Raw genomic sequence first — 22,421 nt, forward strand, 5'->3', positions numbered from 1 at the left:
CTTATAACGCTGAGGAGAACGAACATGCGATGGTCGTGGATCTCGATGGGGTCGAAGAGAAGAGAGAGCTAGCCGCTCGGCGTATGGCCGAGTATCAGAAGCGAGTCAAGAGTTCAAAGGACGTCCGGGTCAACCCTCGTTACTTTCAGGTGGGAGATTACGTTCTACGACGAAGGGAGGCCAGTCAACCTTTGGAAGGAGGGAAGCTAGCTCAAAATTGGGAAGGGCCGTACATCATCAGCGCTATCGTACGGCCGGGGACATATCGACTGGAGACAACAACCGGTCGGGTAATCGAGGGGACTTGGAATTCCGAGCACCTCGTTATGTTTAGGCACTAGCCTATTTTTTGTAACCTTTGGACGAAGTGGGGACTCGACCTGCGAGTTAGTCCTGGTCGTCATTTGTAATTAAATTTATTGTTGTAAATATTTGTTTAACCGCCTGCGAGCGGGAAGGTTTAATGTATACACGATCGGTGATTGCTCGACCGTTTGCATACGGCGGCCCGGTCGGTTATTTCCTTTACCTTCATTGCATGCAGATTAATTCATCGTCAAGTTACATCGACCGGACGAGTCTATCAACCGGTCAAATGCGCTCCTCTTCGGCGGACATGTGGGTCACGCCACTGATCGGGAAAGCCAGGAGCTCTCAGCACGATTCCCCGATCCGTCCAACTTCTTTCCACTATTGCACCCTCTCGTGCCTTGCGGGCACAATAGTATGGGGGCTGGGATGAAGGAGGTGTCTAAAGGCCCGTCGCTCGGAAGAAAACCGACCGTGGAGGCTTACATATTTTCAAGGCCCGTCGCTCGGGAAAAACCCGACCGTAGAGGCTTACCTATTTTCAAAATTTTGACGACGCCTGGAGATCGGGTAAACCCGATCGGGTTAGCCAGTTTGACGTCGAAATCTCGGATGCACGACCGGGCCATAAGGCCATAAGGTCGGCTGTCGAACAAGTCGAGTAGTGCAGGACCGGGCCAAGAGGCCCAAGGTCGAGCATTAAAGGTCGGCACATGCATAACTAAAAATAAAAGTGCGAAAAAGAGAACGAGCACAATAAGTTGGACAAAAAATCAATTTCATTGATTAAAAAAGAAAGTGCCCTGTACAAATTCGGGACCGGGCTCCCGATCAAGATCATTACAAAAAAGAAGTATAAATTCTACTTCTTCACGGCCTCGGGCTCGCCCTTCTTCGACACCCCCGTTCCGCTCGGGATGGTTGCGGCTCCGCCCGCCTCTGAGGTCTGCTCCTTTGGGTCGAACGGGGCAGGCCCTGGGTCGGGGATATCGTCAGGAAGCGTGGTCAAAACCAGTTGAAGATCATCTCCTTCGAGGGCTTGTTCCATGATCTTCCGCGTCTGGTCGCGCATCTTCCGTTGGCCGGTTTTGTACGCCCACCGCCCGAACGTCCATACCAGCTTCTCCCCGACCTCGGTGCCCCGAACGGACCGGAGAAAACGAGTGCCCGACTCGTTGTCCCGGAAGAGGTGACGGGCGAGTTCGTCCGGGTTGTTCTGGCGAGCCTTCAGCTCGGCCACTTCCCCGACCGCTTGTTGAGCGACCTGTTCTGAGAGATCCCGCTCGGCTCTCACCTTCTTGAGCTCGGCCTCGAGGTCCCGGATCTCTTGTAATCGCCGATTGGCGACTTTCTTCAGGGCCTCGGCTTCAGTGGCCTGTAAGGCCTGTTGTTGAAGGAATTGGGCCGCTCGGGAGATCTGCAGTGCATGAAAACGATCGAGTTAGCCGAGTGGAGTTACTTGCGTGAAATTTAAAAAAGATTACCTCAGCGTCGTAGCCGATCTTCTCGGCTACCTGGCTCGGGGATAGCTTCGTGACGTCCTCCTTGGCCGGCTCGGTGTTCCCGATCCGGGCGAGGATCGAAGATCCGCCTTTGCTGCCCCCGCCCGAGGGAGTCGGGCTGTGCTGCTCCCGGCGCCGTTTCAGAGCCCCGGTCTCGGAGATGTTCTTCTCCGTCGCCTTCTCCTTCCCCTTCCCGACCGCCACCCGGGCCACCAGGACTTCAGATGCGTCCACCACGTAGCCTTCAGTCGTGGTGACGGTCGACGCCCCTATGGGTCGAGCAACCGGGACTTCTTTGTCCTCGCTCGGCTTGGCTTGGGCTTTTTTCTTGCCAAGCGAGATCTTGGCTACCGGGCGTAGTGGGAGGTCCTCATCTCCGAAACCGGCCATCTCTGCAAACAAAAGAAAGGGTTAGATCAAGTTAAAGGCTCGGTCGGGCTATAAAGGTCGGAAAAGGAGTTAATGTTGAACCTTTGCCCTTCCGTTTTCCCCGGGCGGGCATCCTTGCGATCGTAACGCCCCGGGGTTCGGACTTGTACTTCTCAGGCATATCGTATACGGGCTCGGGCAAGTTGGCCGCCTCGAGGGACTCGGGCGTCTTGAAGATCCGATATTCATAAATTTCGCCCGAGATCTTGGTGGCCGCGTCCTTGAGGGCCTGAGTCTCGGCCGGCACAACTTGTTTCCTGAAATGTTGACTCCAGACCCTCTCGATCGGGAGAATCCATGGATCGTATTTTACAGAAAACAACCGGTTCTTCCATCCACGGTTGTTCCCGGGCAGACCTTCAATCGAGCACATGTCCGCCCGGGATTGGGCCATCAGGTACCCGCCCCCGTACGTGGCTGCTAGCACCTTCACCTGGTAGATGAAGTTGAAGTGTTCCATGGTGCAGGCCAGCCGGTGTCGACCGCAGATCTGCGGGAAGCATGCAATCATCCGGTGCGCGTTCGGGCAGATCTGCCCGGGCACCACCTGGTAGTAACCCAGGAATGCGGTGAGGAGGCTCGAGAAAGGGAAAGTGATCGGGGCCATGAGGGAGTCGTAGTGCATCCCGAGCCACTTTCCCCGGTGCCGCTCGATAATATTCCCGAGCTGCCGGCTTGTGTCAAATTCGACCCGGCCGGCGAGAGTTGCGGCGATTTTGGCTGCTTCACCCTTGGTCAGCTTACTCATCTAGGTTGCGACGCTCTCGCTGTTGAGGAACTCGAACCCGTCCCCGCCTGGCGCTGCCGGCCCGGCCGGGTTTTCCTCAGCTGCCCCCCCGTCGTCTGCCCGGTTGCCCTCTTGGGGCTCAGCCTGAGGGTAATCCCCTATTACCCTCGTAGGCGTTCCCCTGGCATCTTCAGCCGGGGAGTTTCGTCCGCTCGTGGACGTTTCGTCGCTCCCCGACCCGCTGGAGCTCGACCTCGATGTCTCCGAAGAGCTTGATGACCCTTCTGGCTCGGGGGCTCGGTCGGGGATTTTTTGTGGTCGTTGCTCGACCTCCGGAGAGTAGGACATGATGTCCACCTCCTCGCTGCTTTGCTCGACCGTGTTGTCGTAGTCTGCGACCGAGACATTCTGGCTATCCGAGTCCGACATTTTTTCTACCTAAAGGTCGGTCGAGGTTAGTATAGGGCTCGGGAAGTTAGATCGGAGTTAGTCCTACCCTACTCCTATGCAAAGCTAAAAATAAAGTAAAAGCTAAGGAGTAAAGAGCTTACTGATCAGAGGAACTTGGCTGAAGTGCGCAAATGAGTTGCTCGGTTGATCTGCTGATTAGCTCGCTCGGGACTCTCTGAGGATGCCGATTGGATCAGAAGATTGTGGAAAGTTCAAATGAATGCCTCAAGGGCCTATTTATAGGAGAGCATTTGGGCGGGAAACCAACTCACTTGCGCGATGTGACCCGCACTGATTCCGAGGCGACCGTTGCAGTCGTAGATGCCGGCAGTCGCCGACACGTGGCGAAAAGAGGAATGACAGCTGGTCGGTCGGTTTGGTAGCTGGCGGTTGGGCTTTTTCATCCCGTCCCGTTTTTTCCCGGACGGTCAAAAAGGCCCGGGCTGGGGGGCTCTTGGTAGGGAATATCCCGACCGACATGATTTTACCCCGGCTGGTGTGCCTTTGTCTTTTTCTTCTTGTCTTTGCAGGTAACAGGTCGGGCTTCTTGTGAAGAACCCGGTCGGGGTCCGACCGGGAGTTGCCCGAGCGACAGTGTCGACCACCGAGCGGTAGCCCTTTGGCGAGAGAGCTGACAAAGGACACGTGGCGGTTCCTTGCGACGACAGACAGGGCACCCGGGAGGATGACACGTGGTGGCTATGTGGAGAGCATGCCGAACGACCGGATTTGTGTCTCCGGCGCAGCGGCTATAAATACCCACAGTAGCTACAGTGTGAGGGACTTTTGGACGATCGATAGGTTGTTGTTAGAGAATCCCGACCGCAGTCAGTCGGTACTCAGAGCAACCAAGTAGATTGTACTTAGGGCCTTCACCGTGATCAATAAAGATATTTACTTGCTTTATTTGGTCTCGTGTTTGTTTAATTATTGCTTACGTGGTAATTAGCAGTATCAAGTATGATAACACCTTTATTACCATTCTAAATATAGCTTCACTTGCTATAATAGCACGCAAACTATACTAGAGTTATATTACACTTTTGTTTATAAAACTATACTAGAGTTTATGTTACACTTTTGTTTTTATTAAAAATGTACTTTTTGTTATATTACCATGCCAACAAATTAACTAATACAAATTTCAATCTATATCTGATTTTTCAAAAAAAAAAAAAATTACTTTTTGATTTACTGCATATAAATTTCTATTGAGAATTCGTAATTTTAATGTCTTTTAGTATTACATATTATCATAAAAGGTCATGTTTGATTACATAGTTAGCTTATCGGTCAACTTTGGCTTGTTTAATCACTATTAGTGTTTTCAAAAAAAAAAAAAAAAACACTATTAGTTGTTTGAATATGTTAAACAACCCATATAAGTGTTTGATTAATTAGTTTTTTTAACAGTTATTGCTCCAAAATATTAAAATCCAAAGAACTACTGAAAGAAGCTTTTTCGATCAATTTTTTGAGAAAGCCATTTTGCATGTAATCAGCTAATATTATCAACTAATATTATCAAACAACTAATTTACCAAACATTTTTCTACAATCAGCTAATATTATCAACTAGCTAGTCAAACCCATGTCACTAACCCAATCAGCTAACAGCTATTTACCAAACACCCCCAAAATCTAAACCACAATGTCACCCGTTAAAATTCCAGCTTTTTTGGTTTGAGCTGTCAATTATGTACAACTTAGGTTGATTTACCTCTTTATGACCGTGACTCTGTGAGTTCGGCTAATTTATCTCTTTCTGGTTCTTTACTGACATAAATTACAAAGTAGAGTTTACCTCGTACACACTCCTATGACTACACATTTCTCTAGTCACCCAAAAGATATAATACAAAAAAAAGAAAGTAAAAAAAGAGTTGATATTATTAGTTCACCAAAAACTGTTGCATGCATGGATGGGATACAAGTCATACAACATTACAACATACAAGCATAGGCTTCCCGCCGTGATTCCATGAACCTGCTACGGGTACAGACGCCATTATTTATACGTTAATAACAACTATTATAATATATTCCATGCATCATTTCTGGTGCTCATCAACTCAAAGCTGCAGCCTACTCAGCTCTAACGAAGTTAAAAGGATATGGAAATTCCTCGTTGATTCCCAGCTGACGACCCTGCCCGACGGTGCCAATACGCCAGTAACCAATCCTGCAGTAAGAGCAAAGGCTTGGCCAGAAGGTGAAAACGTACCCCCACCCTCCACCATTGATATTCTTCTGTATCCTAAACCAGTTGGCAATATCACCTTCGTCCCCAATCTCGCCGCCGGTCACTATCACCGGCTTCTCCCCCGCGCCCTCCTCCCCTCCCTCGAGCCTCCACACCGTCTCTTTCGCACAAGGATCCGAATCTTCCCGGTAGAACGCCACGTTGAGTGGGAGGCTTTCCTGGACTTCTTGGAGCCCTCGGCGGGGGTAGAAAACTAGGGGGAGGCCCTTGGCGAAAGGGCGGACGCCGGCGACGCTGGTGTTGAGAACGACGGCGTTTGGGCAAGTGGATTGTTGGGTTTCTTGGATTGGGGAACTGTCGAGGCTTATGGCGCCTTCGACGCCGAGAGTGGCCGGAACGGCGTAGTATTTTTCTCCGGGAATTAGCGGGTTGCCTTCGGCGTCTAGAACGGGCTGGTTTCCGGGGAAGGGTTCCTGGGTGGGGAGGCGGATGCGCGGAGGAAAAGCGGCTGAGATGGAGAGCGGAAGGAAAGAAACGGAGAGGATGCAGAGAATGATTAAGGTCTTCATTTTGAGGATACAATAGACAAGAATGCGAGGGGCTTGTATTGCATAAGAAGTGTCACGGGAGCACAAATTTATAGACAGAGCAGTGCATGGAATATTTAACACGTATGGAAATTAGCTGCTAATGATGTCCTCCTACTATTGTCTTTTTCTTCCTTATATTCCTCTCCCGATGCGAATTCAAATTTGTATTATCATTACATTTTGAAAAACTAGGAAGATGCTAGATGTATTTCTAACTAGTATAAATTCTAGTGCGCATATTTTATTGGATAAAGTTAAACACATAAAGTTTCAAAGTGATGCATGTACCTTAAGTTTTGAAATGATACATGTACTTTAAATTTTGAAGTGATGCACCTTAAGTTTCAAAGTAATGTATCGATCTTAAGTTTCGAAATTATGTACCTTAAATTTCGAACTGATGCACTTAAGTTGCGAACTGATACACCTTAAATTTCGAACCTATACACCTTAAGTTTTGAACTGATGCACTACCTTAATATTCAAACTTATATATGTACCATATGTTTCAAATTAATGCATCTTAAGTTTTGAACTTATGCAGCTTAAATTCTAAGTTATGCACCTAAACTTCTAATTTATGTACTAAATTACACTATAATGCAACCGCACTTTTTTTTGTTTTTAATTTTTCATTATTCTAGATTGTTGATTTTGCTAGATCAATGGATGAGATTTTACCTGATTTTTTACTTAAGATCTCCTTCATATGTGATCATGTCATTAGTGTTAGACTAAAATATCACATGCACCATATAATATGTGATTACAGGATCGACTAACCTCCAGCCATAGTCTTCTTGTTACGGTTGAGCGATCCGGACTGCTGCAGAGATAACGAGTATTTTGTCTCTCACTTTACTCAGCTCTCTCTAGATGGTGTATGAGGTATGTAATGTGAGCAGTGAGAGGACTAGTGACCTTATATAACCACTGGCCATCATTGTGGTTGATTGTCTTTAGGTCTCCTAAACCCTAACCAGACTCCTAATCATAATGGTAGTCTAGCTATTAGGTTATTAGTGTTGCACCACATATCAAATACTGAATATTATCATAACTTATCCTAATGTTATAATAATAGTAACAGATAAACGTTACATTCTCCCACTTGGTGCAAGCACTACCACTCAATAACAGAAAAACACCAACCATAATGATATGTTCTCATTAGCACGAGTAGTATCCATTATGATCAAATGCAAACTGCCATTGAGCACTTAATTAGGAAACAAAACCCAACGAAATAAACCTTATGTTTATTCCAAGTCCCTGAAGTACATTTTCTCATCAATATGAAGCAAATGAAGGTGTACACACTTAATTGAGAAAATGTCTGAATGTCAAAGAATTTTAAACTGAATGTATATACAAATTCCATAGTGGGAAAAAGTCCCATTTTCTGAACCAGATCCTTGAACTTAACTGAAGGCATGCATTTAGTCAAGGGATCTGCTGACACCAACTCAGTATGAATGTGTTCAAAGAATACAACTTTATTTTTGACACGCTCCCTAATTGCTAAGAACTTGATGTCGATGTGCTTAATTCGACTCCCACTTTTGTGGTCTTAGCTAGGAAGACTGTAGCTGAGTTGTCACAGTAGACTTTCAATGGCTTAGATATAGAATCCATAATTCTAAGCCCAGAGATAAAATTCTTTAGCCAAACACCCTATGAAGTTGCCTCGAAACTGAAAACGAACTCGGCTTCCATGGTAGAAGTAGCTATTAAGGACTGTTTAACACTTCTCCATGAGATAGCCCCACTGGCCATAATAAAGACGCACCCTGATGTTGATTTCCGAGAATCAACACAGCCAGCAAAGTCCGCGTCTGAATGACCGACAACATCTAATTTGTCCGTCTGCCTAAACCCAAGCTTGTAACCTTTGGTTCATCTTAGATACCTTAGAACCCTCTTTACAGCTCTCCAAAAGTCTAACCCTTAGCTATGGGAGCAACATTAGATGAACAATTTTGCACATGAAATCTCTCTAAAACTTTGTTTATATAGGTTTCTTGAGATAAACCCAGTATACCCCGGGACCTATCTCTACGAATTTTAATGCCGATAACGTAAGAGGCATCACCCAATATCCTTCATATCAAAGTTCTTAGAAATAAATTGTTTCACGAAGCATCCCCTTATCATTGGTGGCAAGTAAGATGTCATCCACATATAAAACAAGGAAGCAAATTTCACTCCCACTCACCTTCTGGTATATGCAGTTATCTGAGGGATTTTCAACAAAACCAAATGAAGAAATTACCCCATCAAATTTGATGTACCAGTTAAGCTTACATACTAAATGCTCACCACCCCTAGAAGAGAAACCTTCAGGTTGTTTCATAAAAACCTCCTCTACTAGATCACCGTTTAGGAAAGCGGTTTTCACATCCATTTGTTGCAACTCAAGATTAAAATGTGCAACTAATGCCAGAATGATCCGAAGTGAATCTTTCTTTGATACAGGAGAAAAGGTCTCCTTGTAATCGATTCCTTCTTTTTGAGTAAATCCCTTGGCAACAAGCCGGGCCTTGTATCTCTCAATGTTGCCTAATGAGTTTCGTTTAGCCTTAAAGACCCATTTACAACCAACGGCCTTGGCCCCATTAGGCAACTCAACAAGATCCCAAACTCCATTGTCCTTTATGGAATTTATTTCATCCTTCATGGCTTCTAACCATAAGTCAGACTGTGCACAATTTGTGGCTCGAGAGAATGTTTCGGGATCATTTTCTGCCCCTATGTCAGATTCTTGTAGATACAAAACATAATAACTAGGAACTGCTGATCGCCTTATCCGAGTAGACCGTCTTAAGGTTGGACCTCCACCGCCTTGCACAGGCTGCAGGTCAACTACCTCTTCAGGAACTGGTGGCAGTTCTTGAATTGGTTTAGTCTGCATCGGCTCAGAATCTTGCTGTATATCCTGAGTTGGTTCAACCATTGGTTTGAAATCTAGTTCAGGCGGTTGCTGTAAGTCCTGAACTGGTTCTTCCAAAGGTTGATCCTCAACAGTTTGCGGAATCTCAACGGTAGGTGGTATATCTGCAGGCAGAACTAAAGGAGCACTGCGGATAAGTACAACCCCACCAGATGACGTAGAAGGTTGAGAGTCAATATGATCGAAGGAAAGAACTAAGTCCTTAAACCGATCACTCCCACTAATCAAGTCATCTTCAAGAAATTTAGCATTCCTTGATTCCACTATCCTAGTAGTATGAGATGGACAATAGAATCTATAACCCTTAGAGGACTGTGCATATCCAATAAAGAAAACACAAATCGTCCTTGGGTCAAGTTTCTTCTCGTGTGGGTTATATATCCTCACCTCAGACGGACATCCCTAAACACGCATATGTTGCAAACTCGGTTTCCAACCTTTAAATAACTCAAACGGTGTCTTAGGGACAACCTTGGTTGGAACACGGTTTAATATATACGTTGCCGTCTTAAGTGCTTCATCCCACAACGACTTAGGAAGCTTAGAGTTGCTAAGCATACTCCGCACCATATCCAGAAGGGTCCAGTTTCTTCTTTCAGCTACACCATTTTGGTCCGGAGAACCAGGCATGGTGTATTGGGCAACAATCCCATGCTCTTGAAGAAACTTAGCAAATAGACCAGGTGCTTGCCCATTCTCATTGTATCTACCATAGTATTCACCACCCCTATCAGACCTAACTATGTGTATTTTCCTGTTACATTGGTTTTCAACTTCAGCTTTAAATGATTTAAAGGCATCCAATGCTTCATGTTTATGATGAAGTAAATACACATAGGAAAATCTTGAGAAGTCATCAATAAAGGTGATGAAATATTTCTGACCAGGTATTGTCATATCAGGACAACATATGTCAGTATGAATAATTTCCAACAACGTTGAACTCCATTGGCACCTTTCTTTGACTTGTTTGTCTGCTTACCCTTAATGCAGTTAACGCAAGTCTCAAAGTCAGTATAGTCTAGAGTAGAAAGTACTCCATCCTTTACCAACCTTTTAATATGCTCAAGGGAGATATGACCTAATCTCCGATGCCACAACATTGAGGAATTGTCGTTAATACTACACCGTTTGGTGCCGTTTTGAACATGTAAAGAATTGTAAACTGAATCATTCTTTAATTTAAGACGGAAAAGACCATTAGACAATGTACCAGTACCAACACAAGTAAAATAACGAAATAACTTGATATTATTGGTATTAAATTCAAAAGAATAACCGAAGGGTACAAGTCTAGATACTGAAACTAAGTTCCTAGAAAACTAGGAACATAAAATGTCTTTTCTAACGTCATTACAAAACCATTGTCCAAAACTAAATTGCAAACTTCGACAGCTTCGACTGGTGACGCAATCTTGTTTCCAGAGAAGATGCTACACTCAGTTCCCGTTGGCTGTCTCAATTTTGTCAAATCCTGCAAAGAGTTTGCAATTTGGATTGTTGAACCAGAGTCAACCCACCAAGAATTAGTATTAACTTCTGACATATTAAATTCGAAACAAACAAAAGAAGATGGAACATACCCAAGCTTAGCCACAAGCCTTTGTTCCTCCATTGCACACATGGTTATCAACTCATTGATAGACCAGTCCACTTTATGTGTGATGTAGGAAATCTTAAAAGGATTGTACTCTTGAGGAAGGGTATCAAGTGCAAAAAACACCAAATAATCATCTGGTAGAATGATTTCCAACTCCTTTAACTGAGCCGCAATATCCCTGAGTTGCATAATGTGTTCACGCGTTCCCTTGACAGTGGAAAGACGCAAATTTCTCAACTTCATGATTAGAGTCATTGCCAAAACTTTCTTTGATTCAATGAAGTTATCATCGATAGCTTTGAGCAAGGGTTTCTCTTTCTTAATGTCCTCAAAGCAAAAACGAATTTTTCTAGAAATTCTTGACTTAATGAAGAGCACACATAATCCATTGGATTTCTCCCATTGTGCGCGAAGCTGCTTGGCTTCGCCAGTGCTTTCTTCAGTAACCTCAGGGGGTTCCTCATTGAGAACAGCGTAATCCAACTCTAATAATCTTAATTGCAAGAGAATAGCATCTTTCCATTCTTTGTGGTTATCTTCAATAAGGATTGGAACATTAATTTGTGTTTGGGTGCCAGGATGAGTTGCTGTAAAGAATAATAATTAATGCTTGGTTAGAATTTTCGAGGCACAAAAAATTAGAGAGAGATACTGAAGTACATAATATTACCAATGTAAAATTATGCAAAAGATAAATTCGGATGCCATAAAAATTGCCTGTGGGCTAAATTTTTACGCATAATGAATTTACCAAAACTGAATGGTGGAAACGGAATGGGTGCGATTTTAATTTTTCCACCCTTAATGACAAAACTACCAAAACTATATGCCGATACATAATCCCTGTGGGAAAATTATGATCATAGTATGGTATTTCATCCTAATTAACCCTACAAATATAACAAAATTGCCTGTGGGCTAAATTTTGCCATATCACGCAGAGTGAATTACAATATTCTTGCATTAACTTTATGTGAGTAAAACTTAATATGTAATTTTGGAAAAATTAAAGATGCATTGGCTACTCTTTAATTAACCAAAGAACATAATCACATTAGCAAGAAAACCTAATTAACAAACAGATTAAACCAAAATATGATAGACAATCCTTAGGTATACTCCCAGGAAAGTTGGTCGAGACGAAGCTCGGTTAAAAACCAACTCCTTAGACAGAGTAACATCGCAAGGGGACTAGTAGCAACAAGGCTTTTAAGCCAGGGCCATAGAACTAGTATTCCTCCCCAAGAAACTTCCCTAATTCATGTGTTCTCATTTTTTGAAGTAAAATCGTTTGAGAGATCTAAAGAGTAGTTTCACCTATGGATAAGGCTTTGAATAGGGTAACTACGAATTGTTTATGTACTTTATGTGCTTTAGGAACTTTATAAGAGCACGAATGGAGTAATAACTGAAGAGTGAGTAATAATATGCATAATCTAACCTGAAAGGCACAAATTCACCTAACGACACTAAATCATGCATAATTAGCATATAATTCAGACAAAAAAGGCTCTAAATTTTTCTTAATCAGCATGCTTTTCTACAGGCATAATTATAACAGTCAAATAATTATTGCAATAAAGACATAAATAGCATGCTCAGATTATGCACATTACTCACAAATACTCCACAATTAAATTGTAACACTTAATACAATTTAAACTGAAAAACATTATTAAATTAAAATTCAACTGAAAAATTAAAACTGAATAATTATTCAAAGTTGAATAATAATTTAATAATAGACTTAATAAAAAAAAATTTCAATTGGATAATTTAATTAGAAGAAGTCCAAATATGATGAAGATGTTAAACTGAATGAATTGATGTAGTCCAAATATCAATTCAGGTTTGACCCAAAACCATAACAGGCCCAAAAAAAAATAATAATTATAATAATATTTTTTTTTATTATGAGCCCAATTGGGCCAAACCTGGCCCAATAACTAAATCCATCTTCATTCATCTTCTTCTTTAACGCAACAGTAGCAGCACAGACCGTGGACACCAGCGACGGGTAGAGGAGCAGACTTTTGCGTCACCGTCCGTCCGTCCGTCCGTCCGTCTCCATCACCGGAACCTTGTTCTTGATGGCAACTGAAAGGAGAGGACGACCAGAACCAAATTTATTGTTTGTTCGTTGATGAATCGTCGACTCCAACCATGAACAAAGGGCCGATGATGTACTGAAGACCGGCGACCGGAATTTCGAAAGGACGGCGAAGCAGAAAATATTATCCAATCTTAATTTTTTTTTTTGTTTGTTTCTTAATGCGGAATAAAAACTTAATTTCCAACAGCAGCCCAGATATACAATTGCATACAAATATTTAAACATGTATCTCAATTATACAATGTATACAACATATTCAAATATAATATATATGCAATTAAAAAAAAACTAGGCAGAGATTATGTATGGCGACTGATACCAACTGTTAGACTAAAATATCACATGCACCATATAATATGTGATTACAGGATCGACTAACCTCCAGCCATAGTCTTCTTGTTACGGTTGAGCGATCCGGACTGCTGCAGAGATAACGAGTATTTTGTCTCTCACTTTACTCAGCTCTCTCTAGATGGTGTATGAGGTATGTAATGTGAGCAGTGAGAGGACTAGTGACCTTATATAACCACTGGCCATCATTGTGGTTGATTGTCTTTAGGTCTCCTAAACCCTAACCAGACTCCTAATCATAATGGTAATCTAGCTATTAGGTTATTAGTGTTGCACCACATATCAAATACTGAATATTATCATAACTTATCATAATGTTATAATAATAGTAACAGATAAACGTTACAATTAGGTGTGATCGTGTGGTCGTATCTGTGTCGTTGAATCAGTTTAATCTAACGGCAGTGGTAATTCTGAGAATTTTCGTGCGTTTTGATAAGTGGGGTTGTTATGGTAATCACAGTGGCCATTTATAGCAGGCGAAATTCAGAATACACCAACAGTGTTGACAACATACACCAATAGTGTAATAAAACACACCACAGTGAAACACACCAATGGTGTATTCCCATGTTATAGTAATTACAGCGGCCATTTATAGCGGCCGGGTTCCAGAATACACCAACAGTGTTGACAACATGCACCAACAGTGTAATAAAACACACAACAATGTGATTTTTTCAATTTCGGTGTTTTATGACGAGTTTACCCTTGCAGTTTGCTAGGTAGGAGAATGTGAACGAAAATACTGGAAAAATCTTGATTAATATGATTCATTGGATCTATCTAATCTAATGGTCTATAATTGATCATATGACCACACCTAACAACATGACCACATGTGATCACCCCTCTATATATATATATATATATATATATATATATATATATATATATATATATATATATATATATATATATATATATATAATCATAATCAGGTACGAACCAGCGAAACTACTGAAGAATTGCACTGCAACGACTACATGATTGAATTCATTGCACCGCAACTGATAAATTGTTACTAATGAGAGAAAGTATAATACTTATATGGAAAATGTGATACTTTTGAAAAAAATTATAAAAAAAAAAAAGTAATACTTTTAAATCAATAATTAATAACTAATAGTACTATAAAAAATCAATATCAATATTTAATATTAAAAGTTGAAGAGTTACTTATGATGAAAGTTATAGTAATTAACGTGTAAAAATGTAACACAAAAAAAAAAAAAAATAAAAAAATTTCCACCCATGACATGGATGATCTATGCATGAAACAGTCCCATAAGAAAATTTGGCGTTATAATAAATATATTATTATATTTTATAAGAGCAATATAAAATATTAATGATGCACTGTTAGGAGTTACACTAAATTTCTTTTAATCTTGAAAAAAAAGAGATTGAAATGCCAACTTTCCCAACGGAAATTCATTACTTTTCATGCATGAGACCTGCACCATACACAAATATGAGGTTTGTAACTTTGTACCCATTCTTTACGCTAGCCATAGCGCATTTGTAGGTTTAACTTTTACCATTTCTCTCGGCATCGTTATGCCCCATCCACTATATATAGATCAATCTTAGAAACTAACTTCATCAGATCACAAAATAATCATTTAACTTTGTCTTTGTTTCATTCGAGGTTGAGGGGGGACTTGATCTCCTAACCTTGGAAGCCAATAATCCTGAGTCTTTGAGGTGTGTCATTTTTACTCTTATGTTAACTTCAAGTTTTCTAAAATTCCTTGACACTTTATTGAAATTATTTATTGTTTGCAGAATGGCTGTCTCACCAAGGTCAAATGATTGGATATGTTTGCTGATTTTTTCTTTGGTTATAAGTGTGCAATATGTAAACTCCAATCCTATTCCCACACCTATTATTCAGGATCTCGATCTTCTTATTCCCAAAACTATTATCCCGGGTGCCGATGAGAAAGGAGCTGGTAAATTATATACAATTTAAAACTATAGTTCATTAAAGATGTGTATTGTTTTTAAGTAATTTAATATTTAATTGTTATAAAATGTTTAGTTTGTTTGGATGGGAGTCCCCCCGCCTATCATTTCTCTCCTGGGAAAGATGAAGACGCGAGCAATTGGCTCATTTACCTTGCAGTGAGTGATCAAAAGCGAATTGTGTGTGTGTATATATATATATATATATATACAATCAAAGTTTAATTTTGTTATTTTGATTTTTAATTTAGGGAGGAGGGTGGTGTACTAGTAATGACACATATTCTACTCATGACCTCTCTGTTGAGAGTTGTTCGAGTCGTATGAAACGTGAATTGGGTTCTACTTTCAACATGGCACCTTTCGTATTTAAAGGCATATTCGGTATAAATGCAACCTTTACTAAATTTTATAAGTGGAATCGAGTTATTATTCGGTATTGTGATGGTGGGTCATTCGCGGGAGATGTTGAAAAACCTGATCCGGTATGCATCTCAGCCTTTCATCTTTTAAAATACAGATACACCTCATATGTATATAAGCATTGTCTATTTCTATTAGGTCACTAAACTCTACTATAGAGGAGCAAGGATTTTCCAAGTGGTTGTGGATGAGTTAATGGCAAAGGGAATGAAAGATGCCAAGAATGTAACTTTCTAAACTTGTTTATATTTTTATAAGTAACAATATATTGTTACAATAGCGTTAAACCTTTCATTTGTTTGATTATAGGTTATCTTTGCCGGCGGTTCAGCAGGTGGATTAGGCGTGTTGGTACACTGTGATCGTTTTACTAGTCGATTTCCAAAAGGAGTTAGAGTAAAATGCCTTTCAGATAGTTCTCTCTTTCTTATCGTGTAAGACTAATTGATATAATAATGAAATTTAAAAACAATATATATATATATATATATATATATATATATATATATATATATATATATATATATATATATATATATATATATAAATGCTAACAATACTAATGTTTGATTAATGTGGTTCTTGCATGATTATCTGAACAGGAAAGATCCCGAGCGTGCAAAATACTTTAAGGCTGTTTTTAGTGATATAGTTGCTCTGCATGTAATAATTCTCCACTCCTTCCCTCTTGGCCTTTGTGTGTTTATATTTAACATTTTTCTATTTTTCATTTCTGACAAGAAATTGATTTTGGATTTTATTTAGCAACCAAACAAGTCATTACCTGTAGAGTGCACTTCAAAAATGAGTCCATTTGAGGTATAAGTTTAAATAAGCATATTTCTAAACAATATATATATATATATATATATATATATATATATATATATATATATATATATATATATATATATTATTTACATTCAATAACATAATATATATATAAACTTTGAATTTGTGCAGTGCTTCCAACCAAAAAATTTGGTGCAATATGTAAAATCTCCTCTATTTATTTTCCATTCAGCATACGATTCATTTCAGGTTAGCTCTACTTAATTTATTGGTGTATTTACATGCTTAATATTAATTTTTATTTTTGGTAATGTTAATTTGTGGCTTCTTAATAGGTGCAAAATACTTTCTCGATGGATTTGTACAGAGCCATTAAGAATAGATCGTCTATTAGCCCAACTGATATGGCTCTGCTACAAGGCATGTTCCCATTTTTATCACAGAATAGTTTTATTCAATAAATTAAATTAATTTCAATGTGACATTTTAATTTTTTTGTTTCAGATTTCAAAAAACAAATAATAAGTGCATTGCCAAAACCAAGTGCCACCAAAGGATTTATAGTTACTTCTAACTTCGGTCATAGCTTTGCTTCAGCCGACTATAAGAAGCGTATGTTTGCAGATTCGAAATCAAAGGTAACAAAATAAAGTCTTGGATTAAAGATTTTTTTTTTTTTTTTTTTGAATATACCCTTTCTTGTGGTCCTAGTGGATGAAGGACCACGAGAAGGTAATCTATACATTATGACATACAATCTAACTTCTTTCTTCTTTTTTTTTTTCTTACCAGACCATCGAGGACGGATTCTACAATTGGTTCTTTGACAAACATCCTATCAATCTCATAGACCCAAACAACGTGCCATTTATGTTTTGAATGAAATATTTGTGATCTCTTCATTGTACTTTGATAAATATATATAATATAATGATCTTTTTATTCACTATTTATACACACGAACTTTTATATATATATATATTTTTGCATATTGTGGCTTGATCAAATAAGCTCGTGAATTATATTAATTTGTTCAATCAAAGTATTATTGAAATTCTGGAGACTTTATTAATGTTAAAATGAAATTTCTCAACAAAAGAAAAAAAAATGATAAGATTAAATTTTATACCATGACTTATCAGTGTAATATTTTAAATTATAAAAATAAATAATGTTTGCGAATATTAATATAAAAAAAGATTCAGTAAAACCTGCAGGTTGCTGATCTGTTAACTAAGCCACTCAAACTAGCAGCATTTCAGAAGTTGAAGGCAGTTGATGAAGGAATAACGGTTAGAAGCCTTGTTGGACGACGCCGTCTTGCTTATTTTGAATAATTGCCTTCTGCTGGTTTGTTAATTAGAATCAGTTGTGTAGTGCGTGTGATTAGTTTTTAGCTTTATTATATATTTGGTTGGGAGTGTATGATTGGATATTTATATATTGAGTTTGAATACAAGTACTATCTTCTTCTTGACCTCTCTTCGATCTTCTCTAACCCCTAATCTTCATTCTCTTTTATTCTTTTTCTATCTTTGTTCTTCGTCTAAGGTTGTTGTTACAGAAAGCAAGCGTTTGGAGGAAGGCTTAGCATGAACTGCTTGTAGGAAGTGGTAGGATATGGAAAGAAATGCTCTAGTGTAGACACGGCCTTTAATATTTAAAGAAAGACACGTGTCAATGAGAGATCGTAGGAGCATGACAAAGTTGGTTGACGTTGACAGTGTAGCCTCATCATATAAGTCGCATTAAAGACAGTGGATAAAGATTTACACTCCGTCATGCAGCACGTTTTAAAATATTTGTCATGTATCTTTGTTAAGAAAACAAAATTTCATCTCACACTTAACAATTTCAATCCCAAGAAAGAAATCAGGTTCGCCATCTAGAACATAAGTGAAGCTTGAATCTTGCGAGTAGGAGGAAATTGTTAACAACCCATTCAAAAAAGCATTGTGCACATCAAGCTGCTTAACAACCCAACTAGATATAGCTAGAAAGAGAATAACCTCACAGTTGTGGGTTTGACCCTTTTTAATAATAATAATAATAATAATAATAATAATAATAGATTAATAACTAATTTTTTATCTATGTATTTTTTTTGAAGGCAAATAATAGCGATTCATTAATGAATGAACATAGTAATAGAGTCATGAGGGATCGAGTCCCAGTACATAGAATGATCCTGAACAAATGCTAACTGAAAAAGTGCCGTGAATCTTGAATTCAATTATACGAGATATTTGCATAAAAATAAAACAAGTACTCAGAGATTGATCACGCTTCTCCTACGTCTGCGGGGAAACCCACGTCTGCCCAATCCACTATAGATGTTCACCCATGAGTATTACAAGAGGTAAGTACAAATGGCCCTTGTTGGTCCCGGCAGTATTGGCGAGAGTCTAGAGGGGGGGGGGGGGGGGGGGGGTGAATAGACTCTTTTCGTGTTTTGCTAAACAACAACCTTTCGGAGTTTTAGCGCAGCGGAAGTTCGTTTTACTTGCTTTGCACAATTTGACGTTATAAAGGAGACTTTCGGTATTGGCGCGAAAGATGATATGATGCAGTAAGTAAGTAGAGTAAGTAAAAAGATAGGGAGACGAGAGTTTTATAGTGGTTCGGCCAACTTTGCCTACTCCACTCTTCTTCCACAACTTATGGAAGGTTTGCACTATCACTCGTTAGTACAAATACACAAAGACTTCCTTGATCACTAAGCCGGACAGCCTTCGTAGGTTTTTCAACTCCGCGAGTTTACTCCGCCTCTATCAACGTCTTCTTCAGAGTTGAGGTTGGTAGAAAATGATTTCTGATTTCTCCAACGTGATGAAGTCTTGACTGATGAGGGATGATTGCTTCGTACAAGTTGCAAGACTTCTTTAAGGTGTAAGATGAATATCAATGAGTTTCTTCAAGTATCTTTGCACCTTAACACTGGTTCACAAAAGCTTGAGAGAGCTGGGAGCGTTTAAGAGCTTTTGCTTATAGATAGATTGAGTGATAAGAACCAACACCTTCTTAGTTGGTGAAGGTGGGTTTATATAGGTGATGAGAAATTCATCCGTTGGAGGGAGATGAATTTTCAAACCTATTGTCCAGTGGGTAAGGACCGGGGAGCTTCCCGCATTAAATGCTCCATTAATGAGGTTGTACCTTGTAGCCGTTGATGGCATGGAGAGCCTTAGGGTTTTGTCCTTTAGCTTAAGGAAAAAGTACATCTTCATTTAATGCTCCTTGGTATGCGTGTTCCAAAAGTTGAGGTCCTTTTGTTCGTAGGATGTTGTCAAGTCAGACAGTGGAGACATTCTTCTTGCTATAGAGGAGAAGGAGTGTCTTGAAGGATTGTCATCAATAAGACTGTCCTTTCGAGCTAAATGACAACTCCTGGTTAACTCTCGTTGCGGTTGCTTCATGCTTCGTGTCTTCTTTCGTCTTGATAACCCTAACAACTAAGCATAACTCGTCTTCGTGTGTTTGACTAGCTTAACACGAATTACATGTGAGTTATGGCAACTCTCGTCTAAGAAGAAAGTGGCGATTGAAATTAATAACGGTTAGGGGTTTACTTTCTAGGTTACATTGGTATCATCAAAATCCTAATACAAGGTTCCTAACAATTTCCCCCTTTTTGATGATGCCAAAACCTATACTCTTCTTATAAGGCTGATAAAAGTTCCATAACGGATTTTCTATTACAAGGCAGCCATACTCGATAGTTTACAAGTCTTTTCTAGATAAAAGCAATTAACAAGTAAGACAAGGACAAGTAACTTAGACAAGTGACACGAGATGTGTAACAACGAGTACTTTATATAAAGATAAAGATCATTACAAAAACTTTTTAAAGAAGGCATAAAGGAAGTGCATCTTACAAGTCTAGAAGATTCGTCTTCTGTAGCTGATCTTCTTATCGTTCACGAATTTCCCTTTCTTCTTGCTTTTTGATCATTCTTTTGGTGTCGATCTCCTTATTTATTCGATCTCTGAAGACCTTGATTGGATTTGTCTTGACTAGATCTTCGTATTTTCCTCGAATGTTGAGACTTATGTAATTGTTACCTCACGAATGTTTGCTCTTGCAATTACTCCAGCCTTCCACCATGAGATGAGTTCGAAGGAATTCATTCCTTCTCTGTAGCATTTTCCAGACTCGGCATGCACTTTGAAAGCTGCATTGTAGATGACGCCATGCTCAGAGTGTTTGGTTACTTTCGAGAGATCTTCAACAAGCTTCTTTACTCTCTCTCTTTCCTCCAATTCATGTTCTCTCTTTCGAGCTTCTTCTTCGTGTTTCTCCCATAGTTCTCTATTTTGTCTCTTGATTCTTTCGTTTTGGGTGCTTATGTGATGTTGTCTAGTGTGATTTTCCTTTGTCTTCAGCCAGACAGGGACATTGCAACCCTCAAAACGTTTTCCACTGCCTTCTTCATAAGGTCTGAACTCCACAAAATTTCCTACGCCATCCATAGTTACCTTGTCATTCCTCATGAGTTTCTGCCTTAGGTTCGTCTTTTCTCTCTTGGAGAGCCCAGTGAATACAAATTGTGACTCAGAGCCATAGGATTGACGAGGTTTGAATGCTTGTGATCTGGGTTGAGAGTGACCACGATTTGAGTAATGTCTTGACTGTGAAGGATGGTGGCCACGAGACTTGGATGGAGGATATGATGGCTTTGTGCTTCTTTGCCTAGAGTCTCTTGGTGCATGAGATGGAGAGTGTTCTCTCGTGTTGTCCCTCGGATGATTGTCATCCTTATCATCATGGTTTCGCTTTTCCCCCTTTTTGGCATCATCGGCACACGAGGTAGGAGGGACGGAGGAAAGCTTATTAACTGCAATCAGAATGTCTTGAGCATACCCGAGAATTTGAAGAGCATATTGTCCCAGTTGATATGTATTTTCTTGTGAAGTCTCTATCTTTGAGCAAGCTAAGTTAACACACTCTTTGAGGCTGTAGTTGGAGTGCTTAAGTTCGTGCTGTTGACGAGCCACTTTGTCGACAGAGGTGTGAAGTTCATGAAGTTCCTTAGCCAATTGCTTGTTGAATTGTTGATCAGGTTTGGCTTGCGGTGGAGGTTGAGATTGCTCTTGTGGTGGTGGACGAGACTGAGTTTGAGCAGCCATCAATTGATCCACCTTCTTGGATAAGTCTTCCAGAACTTTGGTGTCCCTTTGCCGAAGAATCAAGTATTGCTGATGTGTAATTTCGGCAGCATGAACAGTATCCCTCATGAGGTTCATGACATTTCGTGGGGACACTGGAGGAGAGTCATCTTCAATATTGGTTTGTGGAGTATCTACCTGGTCTTCTTGAAGTGGTGCATTCTTTTTGCCACCACTAGCTGAGCTGAGAAGGATTGGTGAGGCTTCCAGTTTGCCCTCACGTACAACTGCTTCCTCACGTTTTATCGGTGTCTCGTCCATGGGTTGAACATGTGGGACGAGAGCACGAGACAGATCCTCAGGATGATCAGTTGAAACGTCTTCATCTTGTTGTGATGCTTCCCGTGTGTCATCACTGTCGGAGGGTGATTTTTGAGCTGGAGATCTTTGGGGAAAGGTGTCGTAATCAGGACCGACCATGAGGGGAGATTCACTGTCATAGTTCGGGTCAGCCCCTTTATCGCCGTCATTACCCGAATCATCATTGTCATCATCATCATCATCGTTCTCATCATCTGCATCCTCGACATCGTCAGTTTCGCCTTCATCTTCTTCATCTTCTTCTTCGGCCGTGTCAATCTCTCGGCCTTGCTCATCTTTCAAGCCACTGACGTTGCAGTTAGGATCATTTTGGTGTTTCTTCTCAAGGATGGTTTTGACTTTGGATATCAAAATGGCATATCGAACCATCTTCATTGCTTCTACAAATGCTGGGTCCAATGGAGGTTTGTTGAGCTCAATGCAAATCGGAGCCTTGTCCTTTCCGAGAGTGCGATTGGTCATTTTGTAAGAAAACACTCGTCTTATCGTCTCAAGACGCAGTGCTTCACCGACATCCTTCGTGCCAA

At 40.3% G+C, this 22,421-nt stretch overlaps 2 protein-coding genes across 2 annotated transcripts; one reads left to right on the plus strand and one right to left on the minus strand.

The window, feature by feature from the left end:
* Positions 1 to 5,284: 5,284 nt before the first annotated feature.
* LOC109174265 (miraculin-like) lies at positions 5,285 to 6,240 on the minus strand. Its single transcript, XM_019323509.1, has one exon. The coding sequence runs from the start codon at positions 6,187 to 6,189 to the stop codon at positions 5,503 to 5,505; it is 687 nt and encodes a 228-aa protein (XP_019179054.1). The 5' UTR covers positions 6,190 to 6,240; the 3' UTR covers positions 5,285 to 5,502.
* Positions 6,241 to 14,834: 8,594 nt separating this feature from the next.
* LOC109174233 (pectin acetylesterase 11-like) lies at positions 14,835 to 17,358 on the plus strand. Its single transcript, XM_019323481.1, has 12 exons — positions 14,835 to 14,931; positions 15,013 to 15,179; positions 15,269 to 15,351; positions 15,444 to 15,677; positions 15,754 to 15,840; positions 15,925 to 16,049; positions 16,218 to 16,278; positions 16,381 to 16,434; positions 16,579 to 16,656; positions 16,743 to 16,827; positions 16,912 to 17,045; positions 17,200 to 17,358. Exons 2-12 carry the CDS (start codon positions 15,014 to 15,016, stop codon positions 17,284 to 17,286), a joined length of 1,194 nt encoding a protein of 397 aa, XP_019179026.1. The 5' UTR covers positions 14,835 to 14,931; position 15,013; the 3' UTR covers positions 17,287 to 17,358.
* Positions 17,359 to 22,421: the final 5,063 nt, after the last annotated feature.

The sequence above is a fragment of the Ipomoea nil genome, unplaced genomic scaffold (genome assembly GCF_001879475.1).
Source record: "Ipomoea nil cultivar Tokyo-kokei standard unplaced genomic scaffold, Asagao_1.1 scaffold0579, whole genome shotgun sequence".
In the NCBI taxonomy this organism is placed as follows: domain Eukaryota; kingdom Viridiplantae; phylum Streptophyta; class Magnoliopsida; order Solanales; family Convolvulaceae; genus Ipomoea; species Ipomoea nil.